Below are 27,081 nucleotides of genomic sequence, written 5' to 3' on the forward strand. Positions count from 1 at the left end.
CGTCATCATCGTCATCATCATCGTCATCATCGTCGTCATTATCACTTTCTTCCATTCTCCGGCTTGCGCTGGCAAACTTAAGGCACGTTTCAAGTTCTTACTGTGTTTCCTCTCTCCTGTATGTTTCTTTAAGCTTAAGTTCGATATTTTCTGTTTCTCTAGCCAGGGCCTCCTTTCGTGTTCCAGTTCTGTAGCGGGAGCATTGTCTCTTTTTAGTTTACATTATTATTATAATCAAAAAGAAGCGCTAAACCATTTTTTCTTTAGTTTACAATTCTTTTCTTTCTGAAGGGAATGTGTCTTCAACATACCTCAAGCGCCACAGAGTTAATTTTTTCAAGGCATAGGTTTGGTCCCGTATTGTTTAGAATATCTCCGAGCATGTTTCGTTATGGACATGGTTAATTTGATCCCACTGGATGTTTTTTTTTACTGAAGTTGAATTTTGTGAAGGCACCCTCATAACTAATCTCATTTTGCTGGGCAGAAGCCTTGCGCATACATGTCTGTAGTTCGATTATGTTGTGATCTGACTATAATGTCTTTGATACTGTTATATTTCGTACCAGATCGTCATTATTAGTGAAAATAAAGTCAAGTGTATTATCCAGTTTTGTTGGCTCCACTATTTATTGGCTTAAAGTGAATTAAAGATTTTGGTTGGTAGAAATATAGAGGCGGCAATAATACATGAGCATGGATGACAACTAAGCCTGGAGAATAAGAATAAGAATAAGATTTCGTTCGGATTTTTAACCCCGGAGGGTTAGCCACCCAGGATAACCCAAGAAAGTCAGTGCGTCGTCGAGGACTGTCTAACTTATTTCCATTGGGGTCCTTAATCTTGTCCCCCAGGATGCGACCCACACCAGTCGACTAACACCCAGGTACCTATTTGCTGCTAGGTGAACAGGACAACAGGTGTAAGGAAACGTGTCGAAATGTTTCCACCCGCCGGGAATCGAACCCGGGCCCTCCGTGTGTGAAGCGGGAGCTTTAGCCACCAGGCCACCGGGCCAGGTTACAATGGATATATTACATTCACAATCAATCTAAGTAAAGTTTACTTCAGATTTACTCTTATTTATAATATTTTTGTAGTTGACAGACAGTGAACCTTCCGAACCTTCAGATAGACAGTTCCTTATTTTTGGATCTTCAGCCTGCATGGAGTTTCTAAATAAACTGAGTCGAAGATGTGGTATATCGAATAAATACTTGTTTTTGTATTACGTCTCTATGCTCTGTTGAAGCTCTCCAAGAAGAGATAGAGCACTGTGATGTTTGTACTTGCTATCCTGTATATATAATATGCAAAGTGTGAAAATTATATTTTGATCAATTAATAGTTGAATAAAAGAAGTGTATATTATCTGGAACATGACAGTGATTATTCTAATAGCAAATTTTAAGTGAGTAACGTCGAGTTTTAGGTAGATCCCTGTGTGCAAATACTACAAGTGAGCTAAGACTACATTAGAGAACAGTACAGATTCATGATGTTTGAGGTATATATTGCATATTTTTGAAAGTAGGTCCACCGTTTTGGTAAGTTTCTTAGATATGTGCTAGATATGTATGTTGAATTACAGTTTGCAGTCAAAGTTTATACTTAGAAATTTGTGTTCATCTTGTCTTCATTATTATATGAATATATGTAGCTTTGTTAAAAACCATGTAGGTATTATCAATACTGAATGTGAGTTTATTTGTTGTCGTCTAAATATGTATCTTTAAGAGTTCGACATTAACTGTCTTGTCGAGGACAACCGAATTTGGATTTGAGATAAACGTTGTCATCTTAAACAAAACTGTGAGGAATTAGAAAGGTCACTGATGTAGATAAGGATACTAGAGGGCCTGGGTACTGCCATGAGGCACTCCTGTGCTGAGTGGTCGAGTTGTTAAAGCACCATCATTAATGGTCACATGCACGTATCTGCCGTTGAGTTATTTTTCAATTTATGTTAAGCGCTAAACCCATGTGGGTCATTCAGTTCAAGACGTGGTGGAGGCTTGATTCTCCGTCTGCCGAGCGCCAGACAGACGCGCTTCCTATTTGTACTCACATGTTGAGGTAAGACTTTATGTGAGAGTACTGCCTCTTTGAGTCCATAATGTTCCACTTTGAGCAGAAGGATGCCGTAGCTTGCTGTATATGGTGTCAACAAACATCACCGGGACAACACAATATGAGTGACAGCACACTACATCTACTGCACTTATCAGAACGAAAAAAAACTCAAAGTAACTGCACTTACCCTGCAGAAGTAACTATTTAAACGGCGCGCCAGCTTTTCCGTTTTCCTTATTCTGAATGATAATAAGCTTTCCAAATTAGTAGTTTACACACATATACTGCTTCACAACTTTCTTCGAGTGCACCAGACACCAAAATTATTATTACGAGGGCAAGCAAATGTCAATTTTTAGGTAAAATAATAGGTAGATTAAATGTAGGAGCGGCATCCGTGGGAAGGAGGAGAGGGCGTCCCTGAGCGGCGGGAGGTTGTAAACAGTGAGAGGTGAGGCAGTGAACGAGATGGAGGAGGAATTACGGTGTGCTCAGTGTAGTGGCTTCTACCACGTGCCGGTTTTACTAGCGTGTCGCCATGCCATGTGTCTAGCTTGTGCTAGAGAACTACAGAAGCCAGCGATTGTACCTCCCCGCAACGAAGAGGAAGGGGTTGCTCCTCCTGCCGAAGACCACGAAACCTCAGAGGTTGACAAACTTTCTGTGTTGAGTGATGCAGACTCCGGTGTGTCTTGTAGCTCCCGCCCCACCAGCCTGGTGGGCGCCCCTGAGGTGGGTGGCAACAACGAGCCACTGCCGCCCCCGCCCATCTACACTATTGCCTGCCCGCAGTGTGGAGCAGCCACTCCTACAGATGAAGCAGGAGCGCAGGGGCTGACACGCTACAGGGTCCTGGCGGCCGTGGTGGACAAACACCTGGAACGCTACCAGGTAGCAGAACCCTGTCAATTGTGTGAGGGATCTGGGGCACCTCGCCCCGCCCAGGTGTTCTGTGACCAGTGTTTAGTGTTCTACTGCGGTCCTTGCAGAGACTCCTGCCATCCAGACCGTGGTCCCCTGGCTGCACACTGGTTGGTCAATGTGGCCGAGGGCAGGGCACTTCTGAGGGCACGGCGACGGGAACGTGAGGGCAGATGTGGCCACCACCCTCAAGAACACGTCTCCATGTACTGTCTCACTTGTAGACTCCCTGTCTGTGTCCTCTGTCTCCACCATGGGCGTCATCATGCCCACGACGTCCACGCACTTAATGCCGTCACCAAAACTCATAAGGTGAGCCACTTAAATATCCCAGGTAACACCTAAAGCGATACCTGTACATCCGTGGTGGTATATCAGTTCGTTAGGGTTGACGCATATTGTGGGCATATTCTTATGACCACAGACATCACGAATATTTTAATCTAAAACAGATTATACTATAGTCTATATCTGTACATCAAAAAATGTACACATCTCGGCATAAAGTCGTAATGAATATTTACCAATTAATAAATAAAAATGTCATAACCACGGTTCGAGTCTCCGTTAAACCTGTTCATTCACATCTTGACTAACATGTCCTGTAACCCCCAACCTCCAGGCAGGTAGGTAGACTCGTAACTGTTATGCTCACAGTATTTACACCTCTTACGAACAGTTTTGAGTTTTTGATCAAGATTTATTATTATAATCATAACTAAGTGCTAAACCCACGTGGGTCATACAGCTCTGTGGTCAAGATTTAATTGCGAGAATGTCGCAACTTGAAACAGCAGTAAACAACTATCAATTAGTTGATACTAATAGCTACTTTATTATTAGTATGGAAAATTCTTACAAGATTATTATGCTGGATTTTCCCTCAAGGGAAGTGCCTTGTTGCTAGTGAGGGGCTCTTGATCCAAGAAATTGAATCTGTCCGGTTCTTTGGATTGAGTCTGATTGTCTCCCATATTGATGACTTTTCCTTACGGGAAGGGTATCTTACCCCCCCCCATTCACAGATCCCTCCTTTAGAAGGAATGTCCTTCCTTCCTTTAGAGGGAATGTCCTTCCCTCCTTTAGAGGGAATGTCGCAATTGGAAGGTAATTGCATTGCTGTCAGCACACTTCTGAAGAGACGTTGATTGAATGAATAATGGTAAAGGTGTTTTCTTCTTTGCGTCACCTTGCTTTAGTCGAAGATGGCCGAGTTAAACATTAATGATCATCCCATTATTGCATTAAATATAAATACTGCAAAAAAAAGATAAAGGAAATATTTGACTGTGTACAGTACTTTATTGTCAAGGAAATAGACCGTGATAAACTGGCCTAGAAAACTAATGTAAGTAATTGCTCTCAGTGTGAGGAGAATGGCATGACACTCCTCTCTATGTGAGAGATAATTAAGAGTCAAGGTGAACACATTTGTATGACCAGTATAGACGCAAGTTTGGTATAGTGGGTACTACATATTTTTCTTAACAAGTAACGTAGAATTTATTATTTAAGTAAAGCGCAAATCTCGTAAGGTAGCAGAATGGAATGATGAGAAACTTGACTGTTTTCCATTACCCTTTCTTTCACTGGTGAAGGTGGCAGAGAGGCTGGGTGAAGCAGTGTTGTCTTATACCAGGAAATGCTTTTGAATAAGCTTAAATTAATATACCAAGCTGTGGAATCCCGTTGTAATATAATTAAGTGTTGCAATTATTGTAGTCCACGCAGCAAGCATATGGTTGAATTAAACGGAATTTACCACCAGTGTTTGCTAATAATTATTAGCAAACACTGGTGGTACAGTTATAACTGTATCGTGTAAGTGTAAAACCAAATCTGAATTTGAATTAAAATGTGAATCCGGTTTACCTTACATGCAACAGACCACCTAGCTAAGAAATAACAACTAACATCAAAGTCAGTATCAAACATAATTACAAATTGTGGGTTTGTGCGAACAATATTGACTGAAAAAATAGGCTTCCAGAGAGTAGTATTATCAGGTGAAGTAATTTAATGAAATATTTATTTTTCTTGGTACGTTCACTGTTCTTGGAGATTTCTTAATGACCTTATACGAGTGACCATAATGTGATGTTGTATATTTAGCTGTTAACAGTCTATATATTGTTCAGCGTACGGTACTTTGTCGTAAAGTATTATGATCACAACTCAACGCTAAACTCGCAAGGGTCATACATGTCGTAAAATAATCCAACAAATAAAGTACGATTATTAAGCTAACCAGTATTCTTCTCTGTCCTCTTTACTCTGCACCTCTATTGTGAATTGACTAATTGAATATATCTCTGGACGTTGTATTAGGCTGTAGTTCTCAGTGATGCTGCGTCTCTAACCTTTTGTCTCCTTGATACCGGAGTTACACAAGCAAGGTTCTTTTCCCTGAGAATGTTCTGTGTATGTGGCCGTTCTGGTGAGGAAATCTTGATCCAGGGAATTGGATTTACCCCCTTTGCTTTGAAGGATTTAATATCTCCTATGAATGTAATAATAATAATAGTATATGGTAGTATGTACAAGTTCCAGTTCAGAACTACGCGTCAAAGCTCTCTCAGATCCCCTTATCATATTACAGACAATAATTTAGGAAGAAAATATAGAGATCATTATCCCCGAAGGGTTAGTAACGCAGGATAACCCATTTATAATAAATAATAATAATAATTTCTTTCTACAAGTACATGTACTTGTAGAAATAGATATCAATGTAGAAACAGACATCAGTGACATGCTATACCTGGAGAGGGTTTCGGGGGTCAACGCCTCCTTGGCCGGTCTGTAACCAGGCCTCGACTATATAGAAAGCCTCTTGTTAGGCAGAGCATTTCAGGCAAATTAAGTTAATTTTGTCCCCAGGATGCGACCCACATCAGTCGACCAACAGCCTATTTACTGCTAGATGAATAGGAAAAGTAGATGTCTTAAGGAAACACGCCCTAATGGGTCCATCCGTACCGGGTATCGAACCACGGACTTCAGTGTATGAGTTAAGTTCGCTAGCAACCGAGCCAGTGTGGCTCATTTCCAGTGTGGCCCTTTTTAGGTCCTCCAGAATGCTACCCATAACAGGCGACTACCAGGTATCTATTTACTTAGCTAGATAATAGAGGCAGGTGTTAGATTTGCACGCCGTCCCGTCTAGTATGGGGCTCGAACCCACGTCCCTCGCTAGTGAGCCGAGTGCGCTAACCACTCTGCTAGCAGGTACCTACAATGGCGCTAGTTTATACTAGAAAAACGAAGCTGATGTAGAACGCACGACTTCACTTGTCAGTAGAGAGAACCAAATATTGTGATGCTGGTTGATATTAATTATCCTCCTGTCAGTGTTGGCCGGGGATACGTCACACATGTCGGCTTTTTTTAGACCCAGAACTTGTCAGCACAACTAACTTTCCAGTCCTGGAGCCACAGATGTGGAACTGGAAGACCATTTAAATACACGCATATGCTTTATTGGGGTCACAGGGTCAAAGGTTAAGGTCACGAAGAGAAGTCAGGATTCAAATTTAGTTTTTTCATCCCTTTGTCACTACATACAACAGTAGCGCAAGATCCGTTTGGAAATTACTAGCGACCGTTGGTGTGTCGACTTGTAATGTCAACAACGGTAAAAAAATTGTCTGCCAGATCACTATAGCAGCTTGTGCAGTTGAGCCATTGACAAGCTTATTATTATCAGAATATTACTACGTGTGTTTGCGTGACTTGTGCTCTTGTGTAGAACACGGCTTTCACTTGGAGAAGCCTCTTCATCCTGTGTGTGGGTGTGTTAACATAAGTGTGTGTTGGGCGTATTTGTATTAATTAAGAGAAGGGGAACGAGGTGACTGAGGAACACAGCTTTAAATGTTTGGTTGGCATGTTTGCATTTCACATTGTGTCCACGCCAGTGTGTGTACTCACCTAGTTGTACTCACCTAGTTGAGGTTGCGGGGGTCGAGTCCGAGCTCCTGGCCCCGCCTCTTCACTGATCGCTACTAGGTCACTCTCTCTGAACCGTGAGCTTTATCATACCTCTGCTTAAAGCTATGTATGGATCCTGCCTCCACTGTGTGTGTGTGTGTGTGTGTGTGTGTGTGTGTGTTGGTGTCCTCGTCTCTGCAGGTGTGGGTCTGTACATTGTTGTATGTGTGTAGTCATGCTTTCAGTACAGCCGAAATTGCTTTTCCGTTATTGATCAGGCAGTGGCTGCTGTGGGAAATCAACGAGAAACGCATTTAAACACAAAGCACATGCAGTTATCGATTTCTTTCCCCCCTCTTCCATCCAGTCCCCCCTTCTCCCTTTCCATGTGCATGGGATAGGCTGTCCTGAGAGAGGGTAATTCTCAGGTGATAGAAACAACGCTGCTGGAACGAAACCTTTGACGCTGCCGTAGCTGATGAATCTTTAGTGGAATATCCTCATTACCCAACTGAAGTGTCCCCCTGGTGAGGCTGACACTACTGAAGTCTTCCCCAGTTCAGGCTGACACTACTGAAGTCTTCCCCAGTTCAGGCTGACACTACTGAAGCCTTCCCCAGCTCAGGGTGACACTACTGAAGTCTTTCCCAGCTCAGTCTGACACTACTGAAGTCTCCCAGCTCAGGCTGACACTACTGAAGTCTCCCAGCTCAGGCTGACACTACTCAAGTCGCCCAGCTAAGACTGACAGAATTTTGACACTGAAAACCTTCCTGCGTGATGTTATAGAATGAGAGGGAAACACACAGGTTTTTGTTTTTACTGTGTCATACTGAATAAGGTAGTATCACGCTGCTGATGTATCCAATTTTGATCAATTGGATACATCTCATGCTTTCCACCTAGCCGTGGGAACGGGATGTTGATATTTATTATTGTAAGCAAGAGTGTAAACAAAATCATTATTACAGTATTATACAAATATGCCTACTTAAATTTAAAAAGAATTTTCATGTATCTATGTCGCTCAAGTGTGCGTTCTATCCGGTAGAAATAAATGGTATAAAATACCGCCCACTGTGTGGGCGAAACGTAGTCAATAAAGGATCACATTATACTGCATATGTGTTTATATTTCCGTTCTATCCGGTACTTGGATCATCTATGTCGCTCAAGTGTGCGTTCTATCCGTTACTTGGACCATCTATGCCGCTCAAGTGTGCGTTCTATCCCGTACTTGGATCATCTATGTCACTCAAGTGTACTTTCTATCCGGTACGTTGATCTTTAATCTTTGTGTACGTGATATATCTTTTCCTTGTCATTACATGGTCAATTATACGTACTCCACAGTTATTGCTGTGGATCCACTAACAGTCATCCCACGTTTTGGTCTTTCCGGGACCATTATCATATGATCCAGAACGGACCGAAACGTCTTCTAGGCTGATCTAGATCTTTTATTCTTCGCTGCTCTGGATCGTTTACTAAATGGTGTAAATTCAGGGAATCTTTTATTGTGTTTTATTATAATTCAGGTTTAGTGTGTCAGTGGTACCAGAAACGCGGCAGTATTGATAACGCGTTGTTGTACGTGAGTATCAGTGGTGCCAGATACTTCCGTGTACCTCTTGTGGTTTGTGGTACATATATTTATCACGTGCTCTTTCTCCTTTGTGTTTCCTCCGTCGGTTCTCATCCCTCTGCGTCTCTCCTCCCTCGCCTCCACTTCTCTGTCTCACCCTCATCCTTTCCCTACCTTCTTTCTAACCTCCCTTTCCCCTCCCTCACCCCTGCTGCTGCTCCTGCTGTTGCTACTGCTTCTCCTCCCTCTCCACCTCAACTTTCCGTCCTTACAGAATCGGGAGTGAGAATTTAATTACCAACTTCGACGTCTTCTTAGATTAATTGTTTGGGTTGTGGGGAACAGCCTAAGGCTGGCAGAAGATTGGTATTGCTTCTGTGTTTTTTCGCTTTCCTCATTGTCTTTATTGCCACTTGTTCGTGTGTTCTTCCTCATTCATTGTCTCTATTGCCTCAAGTTTGCTTCCTCTTGTCTGTGTTTGTTCTACTGAATTTATTATCTTTACTGTGCCTTCCTCAGTTTTTCTTTTTGGTGTGTTCTGCGCATTCTCGGTCTCCCGCGTCTTTCCCACACTTTTGGGTTCTCCAGCTCCTTTTTTTTCACACAGGTCCTTGTATGTCCATCTAGTCTAGTCCTTATCTGTCCATCTAGTCTAGTCCTTATCTGTCCATCCAGCCTGGTCCTTATCCTCGCCCTGCCTAGTTTTAAAATATTTAAAACTGTCCGCGATTTTCTTTAATAATAAAAGGCTGGTTAAATGCAAGGACTCACTACATGGAAAGAAGCACGTTGAAATATGAACGACTTTGATGTTTTGAGGCCATAACACATTATTTGTGGCTCCTCAGCGTAGGTGACGTGTAGTACACAGTTTATATAGTACATTAATGCAGGCAGAGTTGCCAGACACAGCCTTTATCCAGAGTGTATTGCTCTGCGGAAAGTTCAATTATGGTAACCCAACTTACACCTCAGCAGAGCCAGACACCTCTGCCTACACTCAGCCTTTCTCATCTGCTTTTCATTCTGTGGATTATAATTTTAATAATAATAATTGGTATATTAAATTCGCGGAAAGCTCTAAATCCTTAAAAAACGAGCGTAGAATTTCGCAGTTGGAAAAAAATTCTGTTGACCTCTGCGTCCGACTACCCAGCAGGGTGAGTATGATTAAGACAAGAGTCTCAGGAGAGAATGAAGACAAACGTCCCAGGGAGAGAATGATGAAGACAAACGTTCCAGGGAGAGAATGATGAAGACAAGCGTCCCATTGGAAAACTTGGTTTATATCCACTTGGGGATTTGCCGTTCCTTAATGGATGACGCTCATGCACAATCTAGTATCGTCTACAAAGGAAGACACTGCTATGGTTTACATCGTTGCCTATGTCAAATATGAGGATGAGGATACGGATGGGGGCGAGTACTGTGTCTTGTGGAACAGATTTTCACTGTGGCAGCCTCCGACTTAACTGCGTTTACCGTTATTCTTGGTTTAGAAAGACACGTAAGCAAACACTATAACATATTTATTAGAAAACGTTAGAAGTGATCAAGGTCCCAGGACCGAAACGTTTTCTAATAAATATGTTATAGTGTTTGCTTACGTGCCTTTCTAAACCAACTTGTCGGTATTTATTACCAAGGTTTATACCACCGTTATTCTTCGTGTTCTATTGGTTAGAAACTTAAAAATTCATCTGCTCACTTTTTAAAGTTATTCCTTACATATGGAAAGAATGAAAACTCAAGATAAACACCATGTACAAAATGCAAGATCACTAAATAAAACGAAAGGAACATGTGAAAAATCTGAGTGTAATATGTCGGCTGATATTTCTTTGCTCCAACTTCTTGAGTCTAATCTGAATGCCTTCCATTCTCCAAGGTGCTGTATGATCCATATGGGTTTACCACTCCCATGAATGTAATGTTGCAAAGAACACAATAAAGCAAATATCACAAGAGCCGGAAATATAACAAGGTGGATAATGAGAACTTTCAAAAGAAGGGAAATAGTGCCAGTTACCTGGAGGTTACCTGGAGGTTATTCCGGGGATCAACGCCCCCGCGGCCCGGTCCATGACCAGGCCTCCCGATGGATCAGGGCCTGATCAACTAGGCTGTTACTGCTGGCCGCACGCAGTCCAACGTACGAGCCACAGCCCGGCTGATCCGGCACTGACTTTAGGTATCTGTCCAGCTCTCTCTTGAAGGCAGCCAGGGGTTTATTGGCAATTCCCCTAATGCTTGATGGGAGGCTGTTGAACAGTTTTGGGCCCCGGACACTTATGGTGTTTTCCCTTAGTGTACCAATGGCGCCCCTACTTTTTATTGGGGCATTTTGCATCGCCTGCCCAGTCTTTTACTTTCGTAGGGAGTGATTTCTGTGTGCAGATTTGGGACCATTCCTTCCAAGATTTTCCAAGTGTAGATTATGATATATCTCTGGTGACACTTTTCAAATCACTTGTGCTCTCTTGCTTATAACAATTTTCAATGTTGACGGCTGCTTTCAGGGTAGGAGAGATATCAGAGCTGGAGCAGATACAAAGATCATGTATGGCCCTCAGAGTCAAGAAAGCATTTAAATTACTGGGAACGTCTCAGAGTCCTAAATATGTATTAAGTAGAGCGGAGAGATATATAATATATACGTGTAACAGGTAATTTGCTTGAGGGCCTTGTCCCAAATCTGTACACTGTCATAACATATGGGTGATTTAAGGGAGAATGTTCAGAATAAAACTCAGTGAAAAACTGGAGCGCCTTAAGCACAATAAAAAAACATTGCATCAACATCCGTGGGTCCAGCCGGTTTAACAGGCTACCACAAGATAACAAAATATCGGAACTAGTGTAGCATTCAAGAGGAAACCGGATAATGTAGGCCAGTGCACGGCCAGTAGTAACAGCCTGACTGATCAGACAAGCACTATACAAACCTGGCCCAGGGCCGGGCTGAGAAAGTAGGAAAACTCTCGAAAGCCTTCAAAGGTATATCAAAGGTAATTCTCTGTCATGGGCTCATACGAGTCTCATATTCCCTTTATATACACTATATACAAATCTATGGGTATATCTAGCGGCCACATTTCAAAGAACATATTACAGATATGGTTCATTTCACGTGTATTATATTATCACCAGGCTGTGAGGCCTATTACACGAGGATTACTAGACCAGTATATAAGCCCTAGGTGTAACCATTATCGTGGGGCACAGCTGCTGCCTGGAGACTACTCGCTAATATCTCCGCCAGGCAGAGAAATTGGTTGCTTGATTTGTTAGGTTCAAAACATTGACTGCACAACGTTCATTAAGGCTGTATGTCACCTGCACAACATTCAAGAATACTTTAAAACCCCAGTACTGGGATTAGAGTTTACTCATTGCATATATACAAAGATATACATTTCTCGGTGTATATATCCTGAGACATGAAACCATAAACAAAGCGCTACATCACGCCCACACAGAACCATCATGTGGTTAACCACGCAGACTCACGCAGCTTCGGGGAAGCCTTGGAACGACCACAGCCACAGGACAACACTCCAGTCACCTTTTACAGTCATTGTTCCAAAAAATTACAACGTCAGGGCTGGCGGGTGGTGATCAGGTGTCTGGTACTACAATCAACAGCGTTGTCAGCAAAAGTTTTGGAACCGAAGCGGCTGGTTTATTGTGTCCCGTATCCATCATGTGGACGAGAGCATGTGGATACACCGGCCTGAGAGCTAAACTCAAAACTGGATAGCAGGAGCACACTCGATTATTAGTATAAACATAACTAAGCGCTAAACCCAAGGGTCATTCAGGAGGAGCATTCATCATTTTCGAGTTTTTAATTTTTATGAAAGTACTTTTATATTTATATTTACTCAGAATTTTTGTCTTATTTCCTTTAAGGGAGGGGGGGGGGGGTGGGTGGCAGTAGGCTGGAGAAGGGCTTTTGATCATGGATACTGTTGTTCCTTAAATATGCTTCCCTACCTTGTTAAACGAGTTGTAGATCAGCTTCGTCTTGTAACTGCATTCCTGTGACTTCTGAATTCATTATTTAAAAATATTTTAAGGCTTAACACTGACTATGAAGGATAAGAACGAGAAATAGATATTTGCCATCAAGACTAAAACACGTCAAGAAACCCGCTAGTATAGCCCCCAAAAATATGGTTAGGCCTGGATGGCCTTAATGCTTCCAAATCATTAACGTTGTACAAAAATAAGTAACAAATTTTTAAACTGGTACTTGCCAAAGGTACCGGCAGACTGAACCAGCATCAGGGTGAAGTTGCCCTGCCGGTGGTAAATATCCAAGTGCCTGAATGTTAATGTATCAACATAGCGATGATAGGACTAAGTGTTCCCTCGAAAATGTCATATTAAACAGCCAGACAACAGGAAAACTGCGTCACTTCTATTTTGACACAGACCATAGCAGTCATAACCCACACCTGCCACCCTCATATCTACTACTCAGTAGTCACACTGGTTTAGCACTATAATAATAATAATAATAATAATAATAATAATAATAATAATAATAATAATAATAATAATAATAATAAACTGATAAAAACTCACCAATAAGACATCTGGGAATAATTTAAATATAACTATCAATTTAAATAGTGTACTAGATCAGTAACTTGACGGTAGTATACCAGTAGAATATGTCTTCCACTATCCATAAGGGTGTACAAGAAAGTTACATAGTCAGCATATTCAGAATAACCATTGATGTGTAGGGTATACCTCAGCTAGGTGAGTGGTGGTAGCCTTGTCCTGCCAGAAGTGATTATTAATGTATGGCTTGTAGCAGTTAGTTGCGCTTGGGCAGATGTGCGGTGTCTGGGGAAGGATGGTTGGGAGGGGGGATGACGTTTAACCCCCTCTTCCTCCCCCGATACCCCCGTAATTCCTTCCTTTACACGTGGTTTGGAGGGGGAAGTGGCTTTGTGGCACTAGTTTAGTTACTTTGCTAGGATAATACTACTACTATTAGTGCTGTTACCAACACTGTCTTAATCCCTAAAATAAATGTGGACTTAGCTTACAGAGGAATGATTGGGCAGAGAACAGATTCATTGTTGCTTAGTAACGATATATCAGTCTAAACATCACGAAATGTTTATCTCATTGATATTAAATAATATAAATACCTGTATTATATAAATATCACGACTAGTATTATTTAATATCAATGCAATATATGCATTTGGAGATGTTTAGATTGGTATATCGCTGCTACAACAATGACTCTGCACTCTGCCAAAAACTATCTTTGTTTTACAAGCTAAAATATCCTAAATTATATTATGCTAATTTTAGCAAGGTTATGTTGCTAGGTTAGTTTTGGCGCAGAATAAAACATTTGTATATGTTAATAAACGCACAAGTGTATCCTATCGATGTGTTCTTTTTTTTTTTTTTACGAAAAGATCTATATATTGAGCACTGTTCGGCTTGTTTGACCGACTGTTTATAGAGTACAAGTACAGTCTGGGTGGGGTGGGGTGGGATGAGAAGTTGGTAATAAACCCTTTCTTCCGGGGTTAGAGAATGGGGAATACTGGGTTTTGGAGGGTAGGGTAGATTTCGGGGCTGGAGGGTGTGGTCGAGGGTGGGTTGGGGGGGGGGGGGGTTCAGCAGGGCGTGGGAACCCTAGTCACTGCTGGCTGACAATTGTTATCTTCATCCCTCCCTTCCTCCTTCCTCCCCTTCTGTGTAGTCTGGGTCGCCGCGCTTTCTTTACTCTTCCCTTACTTTCCATCCCTTAAATCGTATTTGCTTTCCGGGTAAACTCCTATATTCCTGTTTCCCTGACTTTTTTTTCTATCTCCTTCCTGCCTTGTGTACTCTCTTCCCATCCTCCCACTAGCAAACCCTCCCTCCTACATGTGTTTACCCTGATAGTGACCAGTGTGTGGTGATGGTTCACACAGGACTACTGTAATGTACCCCAACTCTCTCCCTCCTTCCTTTCTACCTCCAGCTTTTCGTCCCTTCCCATTTCCTTCCTCTCGATTTCCTCTACCTCATTGCAGTCCTTCCCCCCACCTTAACAAACTTCATTTTTTTTGCAGTATACAAAGTGTAGTTTACAGGTAATTAATACATAAGTTTTTATGTATGATAATTGTAATTTATGTGTACCTGTACCTATATAATCTCTCTCCCACACCTATGTATTCTACCTGCTTCCCCCTATCCACCCCTCCTCCCTGGTGCTCTACGCACTGTTCCAGCCTTTTCCTCTCCCCTCCACCCACGTAGCCACAAGTTTGATTCACCGATATAAAGAGACATATGGGTCAGTTTCCTAAAAATCCTGCTGTTCTTAACCACCTAGCCGACTGTTGTGGGTCGTATACATGGTATGTGTTTAAAACTTCAGTCCAGCTGGAATGCCATATCTCTTGCAGGAAACATAAGAGCATAGAAACATGAAGGAATACCGCAGTAGGTCTATTTACCCATGCTAGCCAGGTGTAACTGACTCAACTACGCCCACTCATGTACCTCTTCAACCTAAAGTATATTTAGAAACTACTCAAAATTTTCGCCTCAGTGACCCTGCCTGGGAGTTTATTCCACTCAACAACTCTGCTGATAAACCAGTAATTCCCTATATTCCTTGTAAATTTATATTTATCCAACTTTAATTCGTCGTTGGGGATCCTATATTAGATACTTTCAACACGTTTGATATATATATATATATATATATATATATATATATATATATATATATATATATATATATATATATATATATATATATATATATATATATATATATATATTCACCTAATTATGGTTGCAGGGGTCGAGTCAATGGCTCACCCGGAACTACTATAATGTACCCCAACTCTCCTTCCTTTCCACCCTCCCATTTTCGTCCCTTCCTATTTCCTTTCCTTCCTCTCGATTTCTTCTACCTCATTCCTCTGTGTGTGTGTGTGTATGTATCTTATAGTCTTGTTTTCTATTTATAGACTTCATTCGTATTCTTTCCCTAATTCTACGTCTTCCTAGAGAGTGCAAAGGCAGTGCCTTCAGCATATCTTCGTTTTCTGATTATTATTATTATTATTATTATTATTATTATTATTATTATTATTATTATTATTATAAAAAGAGCTAAACTTACAAGGGTCATGCAGCGAGAAAGTTTTCTGATATATTCCATCAATTTCGTTATCCTTCCAACGGATTCAGTCCGGTAAGAAAGCTCTAGTACCTGCTGGGCACCTGCTGGGTACCTGCTGGGTACCTGCTGGGTACATCCCCCATTCAGGAACGAAGTGAAGTCGGTGGGTGAATGTTTATTCCTTTATAAGTACTCTACCTTGTAGTACTGTGGCACTGAAAGCCTGGCTTGTACTGACAGGTTGATAAACGAGACACTGGTTCAATATTTGGGTATCTTTATCCTGGAAACATTTCGCCACGTAGTGGTTTCTTCAGCCCAGTGTAGAGACAGTTGGAAGATGAGGAGTCTGATGTAATCAGTCTTTCAGTCGATGTGTTCAGTCCGTTAATCTTGACATCGTGGTTTGTACTAACCATTAACAACCATTCCTAAAAATTGATCTGTCTTGCCAGGTCAGAGAAGCCTACAATGTTCAGCTGATCTTGGACTCATCCGCTGACTGGGGCCACATAGTGGAAAGGTTATTAAAGAAGTCGACCCTTTCTGAAAGTTTCCTCCCTTTTTTCCTCTCCTACATCTTCCCTCCCTTCTTTCTCTTACAATCCCCTTATCGCCCCTTTCAAAAATCCCTCTTATTTCCACTTTCCGCTAACATTCCTCCCCCTCCCTTCCTTTCTCTCACGCTTCCTCCCCTGGCCCTTCAAAGAGCATTCCCCCATCACACTAAAAAGATTATCTGTTGATGAGTAATAGGAAGGGATTGTTTGGAGGGATCAAACAGGTTTCCATGTGGTGCAGTCTGGTACACTCTGGAACAGCTGCAACATGAGGCCGAGGTGGTGAGTGTTCACATAGTGGCCTTGTCATTCTCATTGTGTTGTGCGCAAGTCTTGTCTTGCTTGTTCTTCATTTATCAGAGTTGTTTTCTTTTATTATTTTCATTATTATTAATATATTCATGGGGACGTGCTAACCCCGTAGGAATCATACAGCATTTGGAGAACTGGAAGTAATTTGGCTTGAGGAAAGGTTGGGTAGCTCCTGTTACTCGGAATAAGAACCCTTCAGCATCAAGGCGCTTCCTTTCAAGGAGAAATATATTGTTTGTAACTGTGCTTTCCAGAGTCGACTTGTAGCACTGTTTCATGGCCTTCATAGCCATATCATACCTACTCTTGAAATTGTGTATGATGTTCGCTTCCACTGCTCTTCATTCATAGTTAGATCATATCTACTCCTGAAACTGTGTGCATGATGTTCGCTCCCACCACCACTTCCCTTCGTTCATTTTACTTATCGCTCTGAGACTGAAAAAGTACTACCTGCTAACTAATGTTTTTCTCTTACATTTCTGCCTTTGATTTTTGCAACTTATGTTACCTCTGAATTTTGTCTTGTCATGCAGTGGTGTGTTTATCTCTATTGTGGCTTGTGCACCTCGTGTCAATATTACCTTAGTTATGTACACTTGTACACCTGCACACATGAGTCTGCAACACTTCTGTTAATATCATTATATAAATGCTTTTCTCACAAACATATATTCGTTTATACACAGCAGAATACGTGGCCTTTGTATGAACAAATGTGTATATATCGTGTGGCTGCGACCTCTTACTTTTTCCTACTGGCGCATGTTGGTCAGGGAATATGTAAATTAAGCGGGTGGTGGGGCTTTTCCGTGAGGCAGCGGCGATGAGGGTCAGGAACAACCCCGGCGCTGTCTGCTGCAGGTCACTGGGACGTGCGTGTGTAGGTGTGGGCGGAGTGGGTGGATGTGGGAGAGTGAATGTGCGGATGCAAGAGCACGGGTTGAAGACAGCGGTGTGGGTGGGTGTTGGAGAGAACGTCTGAATTGAAGAATGGTAGATCGAAGACTGGACTGTGTTGTGGGTGGGTGAATATAAGAAGAGGGTTTGAAAGCCGAAGGGAGTGTGGGCAAGGTAGTTGGCTGTGGGGCAAGGATGATTTAATATTGGACAGCTTCAAGAGCAGAGCTAAGCTTACAGTATCCTGTCTTCGGTATTTAATCTCTAATAGATTAAACATTATACATTGGTATAGCAAATCGTCTTTGTAACCCAGTCCATAGATTTCACTTTGGTATTCAGGCTTGTTCACATCACTCTTCAAGTCTCTCTCCTATGCAGCGAGAATTAAGTTGATCTCAGCATTAGTTGTCAGGATTGTGTTAATTTTGTTTACATTGATGATTTCGTGGTTCTTGTACGAGGTGCCTTGTTTACATTATCCCTTCGTCCAGTGAACAACACTCACACTGATGAACAGGATCAGCTAACTCATTGTCAATAGAAAGGCAATGTTTCGTCAGACAAATCATTTTCCTTGCACAGCTGTACAATAGATTGAATTCTGAACTGAAAAAACTATTACTTTTCTGAATCAGTGAAAGTTTAAAAAAAAATACAATAGTTTGACACATTATCAATTTATTTTCGAATGTCAGGATTAAATTATAAGTTTTAACGCAAAGAGATAAAAAATATATTCAAAATGCCGTTATGTTTTCGGAAAAGTGAAGAGGAATTAGTGTTGCGTATATGTAAAATAAGCAATAAATGGATAGTTATGTCGTGGTTTAGCTTGAGGCTCTGCGACCAGTTGCATCTTGCAACTGGTCGTAGCCTAGTTACAACCAACTCGTTCATCTTGCAACTGGTCGTAGCCTAGTTACAACCAACTCGTTCATCTTGCAACTGGTCGTAGCCTAGTTACAACCAACTCGTTCATCTTGCAACTGGTCGTAGCCTAGTTACAACCAACTCGTTCATCTTGCAACTGGTCGTAGCCTAGTTACAACCAACTCGTTCATCTTGCAACTGGTCGTAGCCTAGTTACAACCAACTCGTTCATCTTGCAACTGGTCGTAGCCTAGTTACAACCAACTCGTTCATCTTGCAACTGGTCGTAGCCTAGTTACAACCAACTCGTTCATCTTGCAACTGGTCGTAGCCTAGTTACAACCAACTCGTTTATCTTACAATTGTCGTAGCCTAGTTACAACCAACTCGTTCATCTTTCAACTGGTCGTAGCCTAGTTACAACCAACTCGTTCATCTATTACACTGGACTGATTTCTTGACGAAATGCATTTGTGGACAGTAAAAAAGATTCACATGACTTTTAAAGTACTAAAAGGAATTGAGGTACAGTCGAGGAGAATATCTTGTATTTATAGTGTGTGGGAGTGCAGGATAATAATGAAATGTGTGAAGAAATATAAATCAAATAAGATCAACACTACATAGTGTATGCGCGCATCCATATATGTGCCTTCAGCATCGCTGTACAAATATATACTGTTGTCCGTAAAATTATTTATAGATTTCCTAAGTAAAATCAATCGTAGTCACTGAGCGAGTCACCGTTGATTTACAAGCTGGGGGAGGGGGCATTGAGCTCAGACTTGGGTACACTTGTGGTTGCTCAGTCACTGAACGTGCGGGTCATGACTTGGCTTCTCCATAAAGACGCTTCTACCACTACCGCAAAATACAGTACAGGAGAGTACGAGAGAAGACAGCACAAGAGAAAGCATTGGAAGGAAAGAGAAGAAATAGAGTACGCTGTATTAGGTTTGAGCACTTTTCGGTGGGAAATGCATATACTGAGGATTATAGTGCAGTCCCAGAACCTGCAGAAATTGACAACACACCTCCCAACAATTCTCAACCAAAGGTGAATTTGTGCAAATATTATGCTTGGGGCATCTGTAAGCATGGAATAACAGGGGGAAAAAATGGGACATGCAACTTTGACCATCCCAAAAAATGTAGCGACCTCCTGTCTAAAGGAGTGTGTCCTTCTTCTTCCTGTACTTTCTTTCACCCAAAAATGTGCCACTCCTCGGTCCTCCAGAAGCAGTGTTACAACATCGAGTGCCCTGCATACCATCTAAAAGGGACCAGGAGGCACAGACCCCACAAGACAAACAATAGTAGCTACGACAACCCAACTCCAGGTGATTTTTTAGTGGCAGGAAACGAAAAAAGAAAATGGAAGGAAATAACAAAAATAGTCCACCACCTTGGAGCCTTGTTGGACTGGAGGCGCAGCCAGTGGCCACCCATGGCCCTCCACAATTACAACTACTGATGCCAATAACAAAATCCCCCCAACAAACACAGAATACAACCTCGTTCATATTTGATAATATACAGGGCCTTAAGCCATCCACCAACAACAAAATACCTTTTATCAGTGGACTTCTAGAGGAGTCTAATGCAATGTTTGCAGCCTTCACAGAGACTCACACAAAAGATCACTTTGACAGTGAAATATGGATAAGTGGTTACAACCTTTTTAGATGCGACAGAAAAAACAGGCAACAAGGGGGGGTTGACCTGTATGTCAAAGAGTCCCTTATCTGCACGGAGTTGCTGAACACCACAAATGAGGTAGTTGAAGTTCTATCAATAAAGATCGAGAACCAAAACCTAGTCATTGTGGTTGTATACAAGCCACCAGATGCAACCTCACAACAGTTCAAGGAACAGCTACTGAAAATTTATTACTGTTTGGAAAACCTTCCAGCTCCATCCCCAAACATCTTACTGCTTGGTGATTTCAACCTAAGGCATACAAAATGGAAGAATGTAGCAAATAATGTTATAGCTGAAACAATCCCCGGAGGTAGCGCAGATGAAAGGTCACACACACATGAGCTACTAAGTCTCTGCGAAAAACACACCTTAAGCCAGCAGATAGTGGAGCCAACAAGACTAGAAAACACACTTGACCTTATCTTCACAAATAATGAGGACCTGATAAGAGACATAAGAATATCAAAAACAACTAATTCCGATCACAACCTAATCGAAGTCCAGACGTACATGCATAGGGGTCCTGATCAGCAGAATGCATGTACCTGTGAAGATGTCTTCACAAAATACAACTTCAACAACAAGAACATCAACTGGGACCAGGTAAACCATGTCCTAAACGAAACATGTTGGGAAGATGTCTTAAATGACATGGATCCAAACCAGTGCCTTGAAAGGATCAACTTCCTGGTAGCCGAAGCATGTTCTAGGCATATTCCCCTTAGAAAGAAGAAGAGCAGGAGTAAACTGGAGAGAAAAAGACGCTCCCTCTACAGAAGACGACGAAGAGTCACTGAGCTCCTCAGGAGTGCTAGAACATCTGATACACGAAAGGAGGCGCTGACCAGGGAAGTGGAAACTATCGAACTTAAGCTAAATGACTCTTACAGGAACCAGGAGAGGCAGGAGGAGCTTAAAGCTATTAGTGAAATTGAAAGAAATTCAAAATATTTCTTTTCATATGCCAAAAACAAGGCAAATACCACATCTAGTATCGGGCCCTTACTCAGACAGGATGGGACTTACACAGATGACAACAAGGAAATGAGTGAAATATTGAAATCCCAGTACGACTCTGTGTTTAGTGAACCACTAATTGGTCTGAGGATCGACGACCCAAATGATTTCTTCATGAATGAGCCTCAAAACTCCATAAATGTATGCCAGATTTCCGACATTACCCTAACTCCGATAGATTTCGAAAAAGCCATTGACAACATGCCTATGCACTCAGCTTCGGGCCCAGACTCGTGGAACTCTGTTTTCATTAAGAACTGCAAGAAACCCCTCTCGCGTGCCCTAAGTACGCTATGGAGGAGGAACTTGGACATGGGTGAAATTCCACAGTCACTTAAAACAACGGATATAGCCCCACTCCATAAAGGTGGCAGCAAAGCATTAGCTAAGAACTATAGACCAATAGCTCTGACGTCCCACATCATAAAAATCTTTGAAAGAGTGCTAAGAAGCAGGATTGCAAATCACCTGGATTCCCAAAATCTGCACAATCCAGGGCAACATGGGTTCAGGGCAGGTCGCTCCTGCCTCTCACAACTACTGGATCACTATGACATGGCCTTGGATGCACTGGAAGAAAATCAGAATGCAGATGTAATATACACAGACTTTGCAAAAGCATTTGACAAATGCGATCATGGCGTAATAGCCCATAAAATACGTGCTAAAGGAATAACTGGGAAAGTGGGGAGATGGATCTTCAACTTCCTAACAAATCGAACACAAAGAGTAGTGGTCAACAGAGTTAAATCGGAGGCTGCCATAGTGAAGAGCTCTGTTCCACAAGGCACAGTACTCGCCCCATCTTATTCCTTATCCTCATATCAGACATAAACAGAGATATACGCCACAGCACCGTATCATCCTTTGCGGATGATACTAGGATCTGCATGAGGCTGTCATCTGCTGAGGACGCGGTTAATCTCCAAGAAGATATAAACAAAGTTTTCCAATGGGCAACGGTAAACAATATGATGTTCAATGAGGACAAATTCCAACTACTCCGTTATGGAAAACTGGAGGAGATAATAACTAGAACAGAGTATACTACTGACTCCGGCCATACAATAGAGCGGAAAACTAATGTAAGGGACCTGGGAGTAGTAATGTCTGAGGATCTCACTTTCAAGGATCACAACAGTGCCACGATCGCACGTGCAAAGAAAATGATAGGATGGATAATGAGAACTTTCAAAACGAGAGATGCCAAGCCCATGATGATCCTTTTCAAATCACTTGTTCTCTCTAGGCTGGAATACTGCTGTACATTAACATCTCCATTCAAAGCAGGTGAAATCGCAGATCTAGAGAGTGTACAGAGATCCTTTACTGCACGTATAAGTTCTGCCAAGCACCTTAACTACTGGGAACGCTTGGAAGCACTTGACTTGTACTCGTTGGAACGCAGGAGGGAGAGATATATCATAATCTACACTTGGAAAATCTTGGAAGGAATGGTCCCAAATCTGCACACAGAAATCACTCCCTACGAAAGTAAAAGACTGGGCAGGCGATGCAAAATGCCCCCAATAAAAAGTAGGGGCGCCATTGGTACACTAAGGGAAAACACCATAAGTGTCCGGGGCCCAAAACTGTTTAACAGCCTCCCATCAAGCATTAGGGGAATTGCCAATAAACCCCTGGCTGCCTTCAAGAGAGAGCTGGACAGATACCTAAAGTCAGTGCCGGATCAGCCGGGCTGTGGCTCGTACGTTGGACTGCGTGCGGCCAGCAGTAACAGCCTAGTTGATCAGGCCCTGATCCATCGGGAGGCCTGGTCATGGACCGGGCCGCGGGGGCGTTGATCCCCGGAATAACCTCCAGGTAACCTCCAGGTATGCTGGAGGGAGGGGTCTGGAGGAAGTAAAGACGGGTAGTGGAGGATGGAAAGGGGTGAAGAGGATGAAGCCTGGAACAGAAGAGAGCACTCTCTTTCTCTCCCTCTCTCCCTGAAGTACGTTTATTCTCTTCTCTGAGGATGAGGAGGGTCCCCAGTCCAGCTGAGTGTGTAATGTGTACAAGGTATTATCAGTAACAACTGCCAGGGGCAGTTGAACCAGCCATGCATCATCATCTGGTATTCTAATGTAAGATACTGTATTTACAGCGGTACTAACTGAAAATATATTCCAAGCATAGATGTTGCAGTAAGACATATATAAGACACTAAAATAGCCGTTGATCTTCCTGTCTAGAACTCGAGGGGATAAGAAACTCCTTCTCCGTCTTGGAAGTAAAATGAGCACAGTGGAAAAGGGGTAGACGATGACTTGAGTTTTGTGTGCGTGGCGTCCTCCAGAGGAAACCCAACACCACCGCGTTCCTAAGTATTCGCTTCCTTCAGATATTTTGTTTGGTAATGCAGGCGGTGAAGGAGGGGCTGTATTAACAGTAGGACCAGGAGCTGTAGCTTCAGGAGGCATACACAAGGGAGTAGGGCCAGGAATTATAGCTTAAGGAGGAAGTAGCAGTGTGGACCAGGAGCTCTGGCTTCAAGAGGCAAGAGCAGTGGAAGGCTGATGTGTAGTCTTAGGAGGCAGCCGCAGTGGGAGTAACGAGTTGTACTTTTAGGAAGCAGGTAGCAGTTGGAGGGAAGAGTTGTAGGAGACAGGATAAGTTTAACCCATTCCTGCTATTGAACGCTGAAATCATGCTTGTCTTTAAGATAAGAGATAAGATAAGATTTCGTTCGGATTTTTAACCCGGAGGGTTAGCCACCCAGGATAACCCAAGAAAGTCAGTGCGTCATCGAGGACTGTCTAACTTATTTCCATTGGGGTCCTTAATCTTGTCCCCCAGGATGCGACCCACACCAGTCGACTAACACCCAGGTACCTATTTGCTGCTAGGTGAACAGGACAACAGGTGTAAGGAAACGTGTCGAAATGTTTCCACCCGCCGGGAATCGAACCCGGGCCCTCCGTGTGTGAAGCGGGAGCTTTAGCCACCAGGCCACCAGGCCCCTCTCCTTTTGATGCTGCTCCTTTCATTTTTCCCTTTCCTCTCCCTTTCTTCCCCTACCCACTTTTTCCCCTTTCTTCCCTCTTTTCCCCCTTCCTGTCTTTATCCTTTCTTCCCTACCCTTCCTTACGTGTCCCATCCCACACAGCTGTCAGCGTCGGCCGTTAGTGACAAGTTTGCTCTCTCATCTTCGGCAAAACACATTTTCTCCTTCAACAAAAGTTTCCTCGAGAGATGACTTTTGTGTGATCACCAAGTTTTGTTTCACCGAGTTTTGTATCGGCGAGTCTCGTATCTGGAGGCGGGGAAGGAATCACAGAAGGTATAGGAGGCAGGAAACATGTACAAGGGGTTGAAAACCCGAGGGCAGTGTATTTGGGAACAACCGCAGTGTGACTACACTGTGAGAACACTAGGTGAACAGCTATATTATTGTATGAGTTTTAAGATGTTTTCTATTCCCGGAGTCTAGCTCTGGGCCAGTATCGTCTTGCGCTTGCCTGGTCAACCAGGCTGTTGTTGCTGGCGACTCGGTGGCCCACCTATCTCTCACAGCCTTATTGTTTTGGTCAGATGTTGAATAATCTAGAGTCACGGTTATTGGTACAAGGTACTCTTATTGTACCCTCTTTTCAAGAGGGAGCTTGACAGATTCCTAAGTTAGTACCTGACCAGCCGGGCTGTGGTTCGTCTACCTGGAGAGGTATTCCGGGGATCAACGCCAGCAGTAATAGCCTGGTTGATCAGGTCCTGATCCACCGGGAGGCCTGGTCAAGAACTGGGCCATGGGGGTGTTGACCCCCGGAACTCCTTCCAGGTAGACCCCTCCCATATCGCTCATTCCAGTATGTTGTTATGGCAGTGTGCAGATTTGGGACAGGGCCCTCAAGTGCTTTCCACGTGGTGAAGATGATGGCGGTGGTGGTGATCGTGATGGTGGTTGTGATTGTGGTGGTAGTAATGGTGGTGGAAGGGGAAGAAGACACCATGGCCTGCGGCCCTGCTCTCCTACCTGCTGCTGCCGCCTCGCTATTACACTCACTCCCAAGCCTTTCATCACACTCTCCCTCCACACAATCTCGCTCCACACTCTCCCTCTCATTCAGAATAGGGTAACAACATATAATGATTGGCAGGTTAAAGAGTAGTAATATTTCTACTGACGCGACTCTCAATCACATGATGACCCGCGGCTCTCAGTCACATGATGACCCCCGGCTCTCAGTCACATGATGACCCCCGGCTCTCAGTCACATGATGACCCCCGGCTCTCAGTCACATGATGACCCGCGGCTCTCAGTCACATGATGACCCCCGGCTCTCAGTCACATGATGACCCCCGGCTCTCAGTCACATGATGACCCCCGGCTCTCAGTCACATGATGACCCCCGGCTCTCAGTCACATGATGACCCCCGGCTCTCAGTCACATGATGACCCCCGGCTCTCAGTCACATGATGACCCCCGGCTCTCAGTCACATGATGATCCCCGGCTCTCAGTCACATGATGATCCCCGGCTCTCAGTCACATGATGACCCCCGGCTCTCAGTCACATGATGACTCGCTCAGGTTTGGTTAATTGGATTTAAGCCTATTAACTACACGAGGATCATTAAGGCTACATGTAACCTGTTTGTCCCCAGTCAAGGATACTTCAATTCCTAAAATAGGGATTAAACTAAACTCAGTATATACACTGAAAGAGTGTATATACGGAGACTGTGTATATACACTGACAGTGTATATATCCTTGTTGTCCAATGAGTGGAGCGTCGGCCATAAGACCGAGGTCTTCCATTGTCTTAGTCTACCCTGAATATAACAAAATTATATTAATAAGATTTTTTATGGAGTTTGTGGTTGTTGAAACTTAGCTCCTGACCCCTGATATATTCTGGTAATACCGTGATACTATATCATACAAGTGCACACGGTAACCAACGTCCACGTGATGTATATTATTATTATACCATGCGTGTCATAAGAGGCGACTAAAATGCCAGGAGCAAGGGGCTAGTACCCCCCTCTTCTCCTGTATAAATTATTAATTATTATATTATCATCATTATTGTACTCATGAGGAAGCGCTGAGCCTGTATCATACATAATTTATACATGGAAAATCTTAGAGGGACTGGTCCCAAATCTACACACAGAGATCACTCCCTACGAAAGCAAAAGACTCGGCAGACGTTGCAGCATCCCTCGGTGAAAAGCAGGGGTGCCATGAGTACACTAAGAGACAACACAGTAAGTGTCCGGGGCCCAACACTGTTCAACAGCCTCCTATCGTACATAAGAGATTATCAATAGACCCCTGGCTGTTTCCAAGACGGAACTGGATGGCTTCCTAAAGTGAGTTCGTGACCAGCCGGGCAGTGGTCCGTAAGTTGGATTGCGTGCGACCACCAGTAACAGCCTGGTTGATCAGGCCTTGATCCACCGGAAGGCCTGGTCATGGACCAGGCGGCGGGGGCGTTGACCCCCCGGAACACCCTTCAGTAGACGTCTCAATGTACATACACTTCTGCTTGTTGTTATTGCTTAACTTTTGTACTTGGTAAAAAATAGATGAGGCTGAGTAGGAAAAACTCTCGAAACTCATCAAAGGTATGGTTTCGACCAGTGGAAGGAAGTGGTGCCTTGATACTAGTGAAGGGCTCTTGATCAGTGCCTTGATACTAGTGAAGGGCTCTTGATCAGTGCCTTGATACTAGTGAAGGGCTCTTGAACAGTGCCTTGATACTAGTGAAGGGCTCTTGATCAGTGCCTTGATACTAGTGAAGGGCTCTTGATCAGTGACTTGATACTAGTGAAGGGCTCTTGATCAGTGCCTTGATACTAGTGAAGGGCTCTTGATCAGTGAATTGATACTAGTGAAGGGCTCTTGATCAGTGCCTTGATACTAGTGAAGGGCTCTTGATCAGTGACTTGATACTAGTGAAGGGCTCTTGATCAGTGACTTGATACTAGTGAAGGGCTCTTGATCAGTGCCTTGATAATAGTGAAGGGCTCTTGATCAGTACCTTGATACTAGTGAAGGGCTCTTGATCAGTGAATTTATACTAGTGAAGGGCTCTTGATCAG

General features: G+C 43.0%; 1 protein-coding gene across 4 annotated transcripts in view; it reads left to right on the forward strand.

Moving 5' to 3' along the window:
• Window positions 1–2,424: 2,424 nt before the first annotated feature.
• Window positions 2,425–27,081, forward strand: part of LOC128689091 (E3 ubiquitin-protein ligase TRIM9) — a 356,345-nt gene continuing 331,688 nt past the window's right edge. Inside the window, exon 1 of one of the 4 annotated variants that reach the window (XM_070085428.1) lies at window positions 2,425–3,307. In XM_070085428.1, coding sequence (XP_069941529.1) covers window positions 2,543–3,307 — 765 coding nt within the window. In that variant the 5' untranslated portion in view covers window positions 2,425–2,542. The remainder of the gene's footprint in view (window positions 3,308–27,081) is intronic. The other 3 variants (XM_070085446.1, XM_070085436.1, XM_070085455.1) reach the window with 3 other exon arrangements.

Source organism: Cherax quadricarinatus, chromosome 1 (assembly GCF_038502225.1).
Source record: "Cherax quadricarinatus isolate ZL_2023a chromosome 1, ASM3850222v1, whole genome shotgun sequence".
NCBI classification, from domain to species: domain Eukaryota; kingdom Metazoa; phylum Arthropoda; class Malacostraca; order Decapoda; family Parastacidae; genus Cherax; species Cherax quadricarinatus.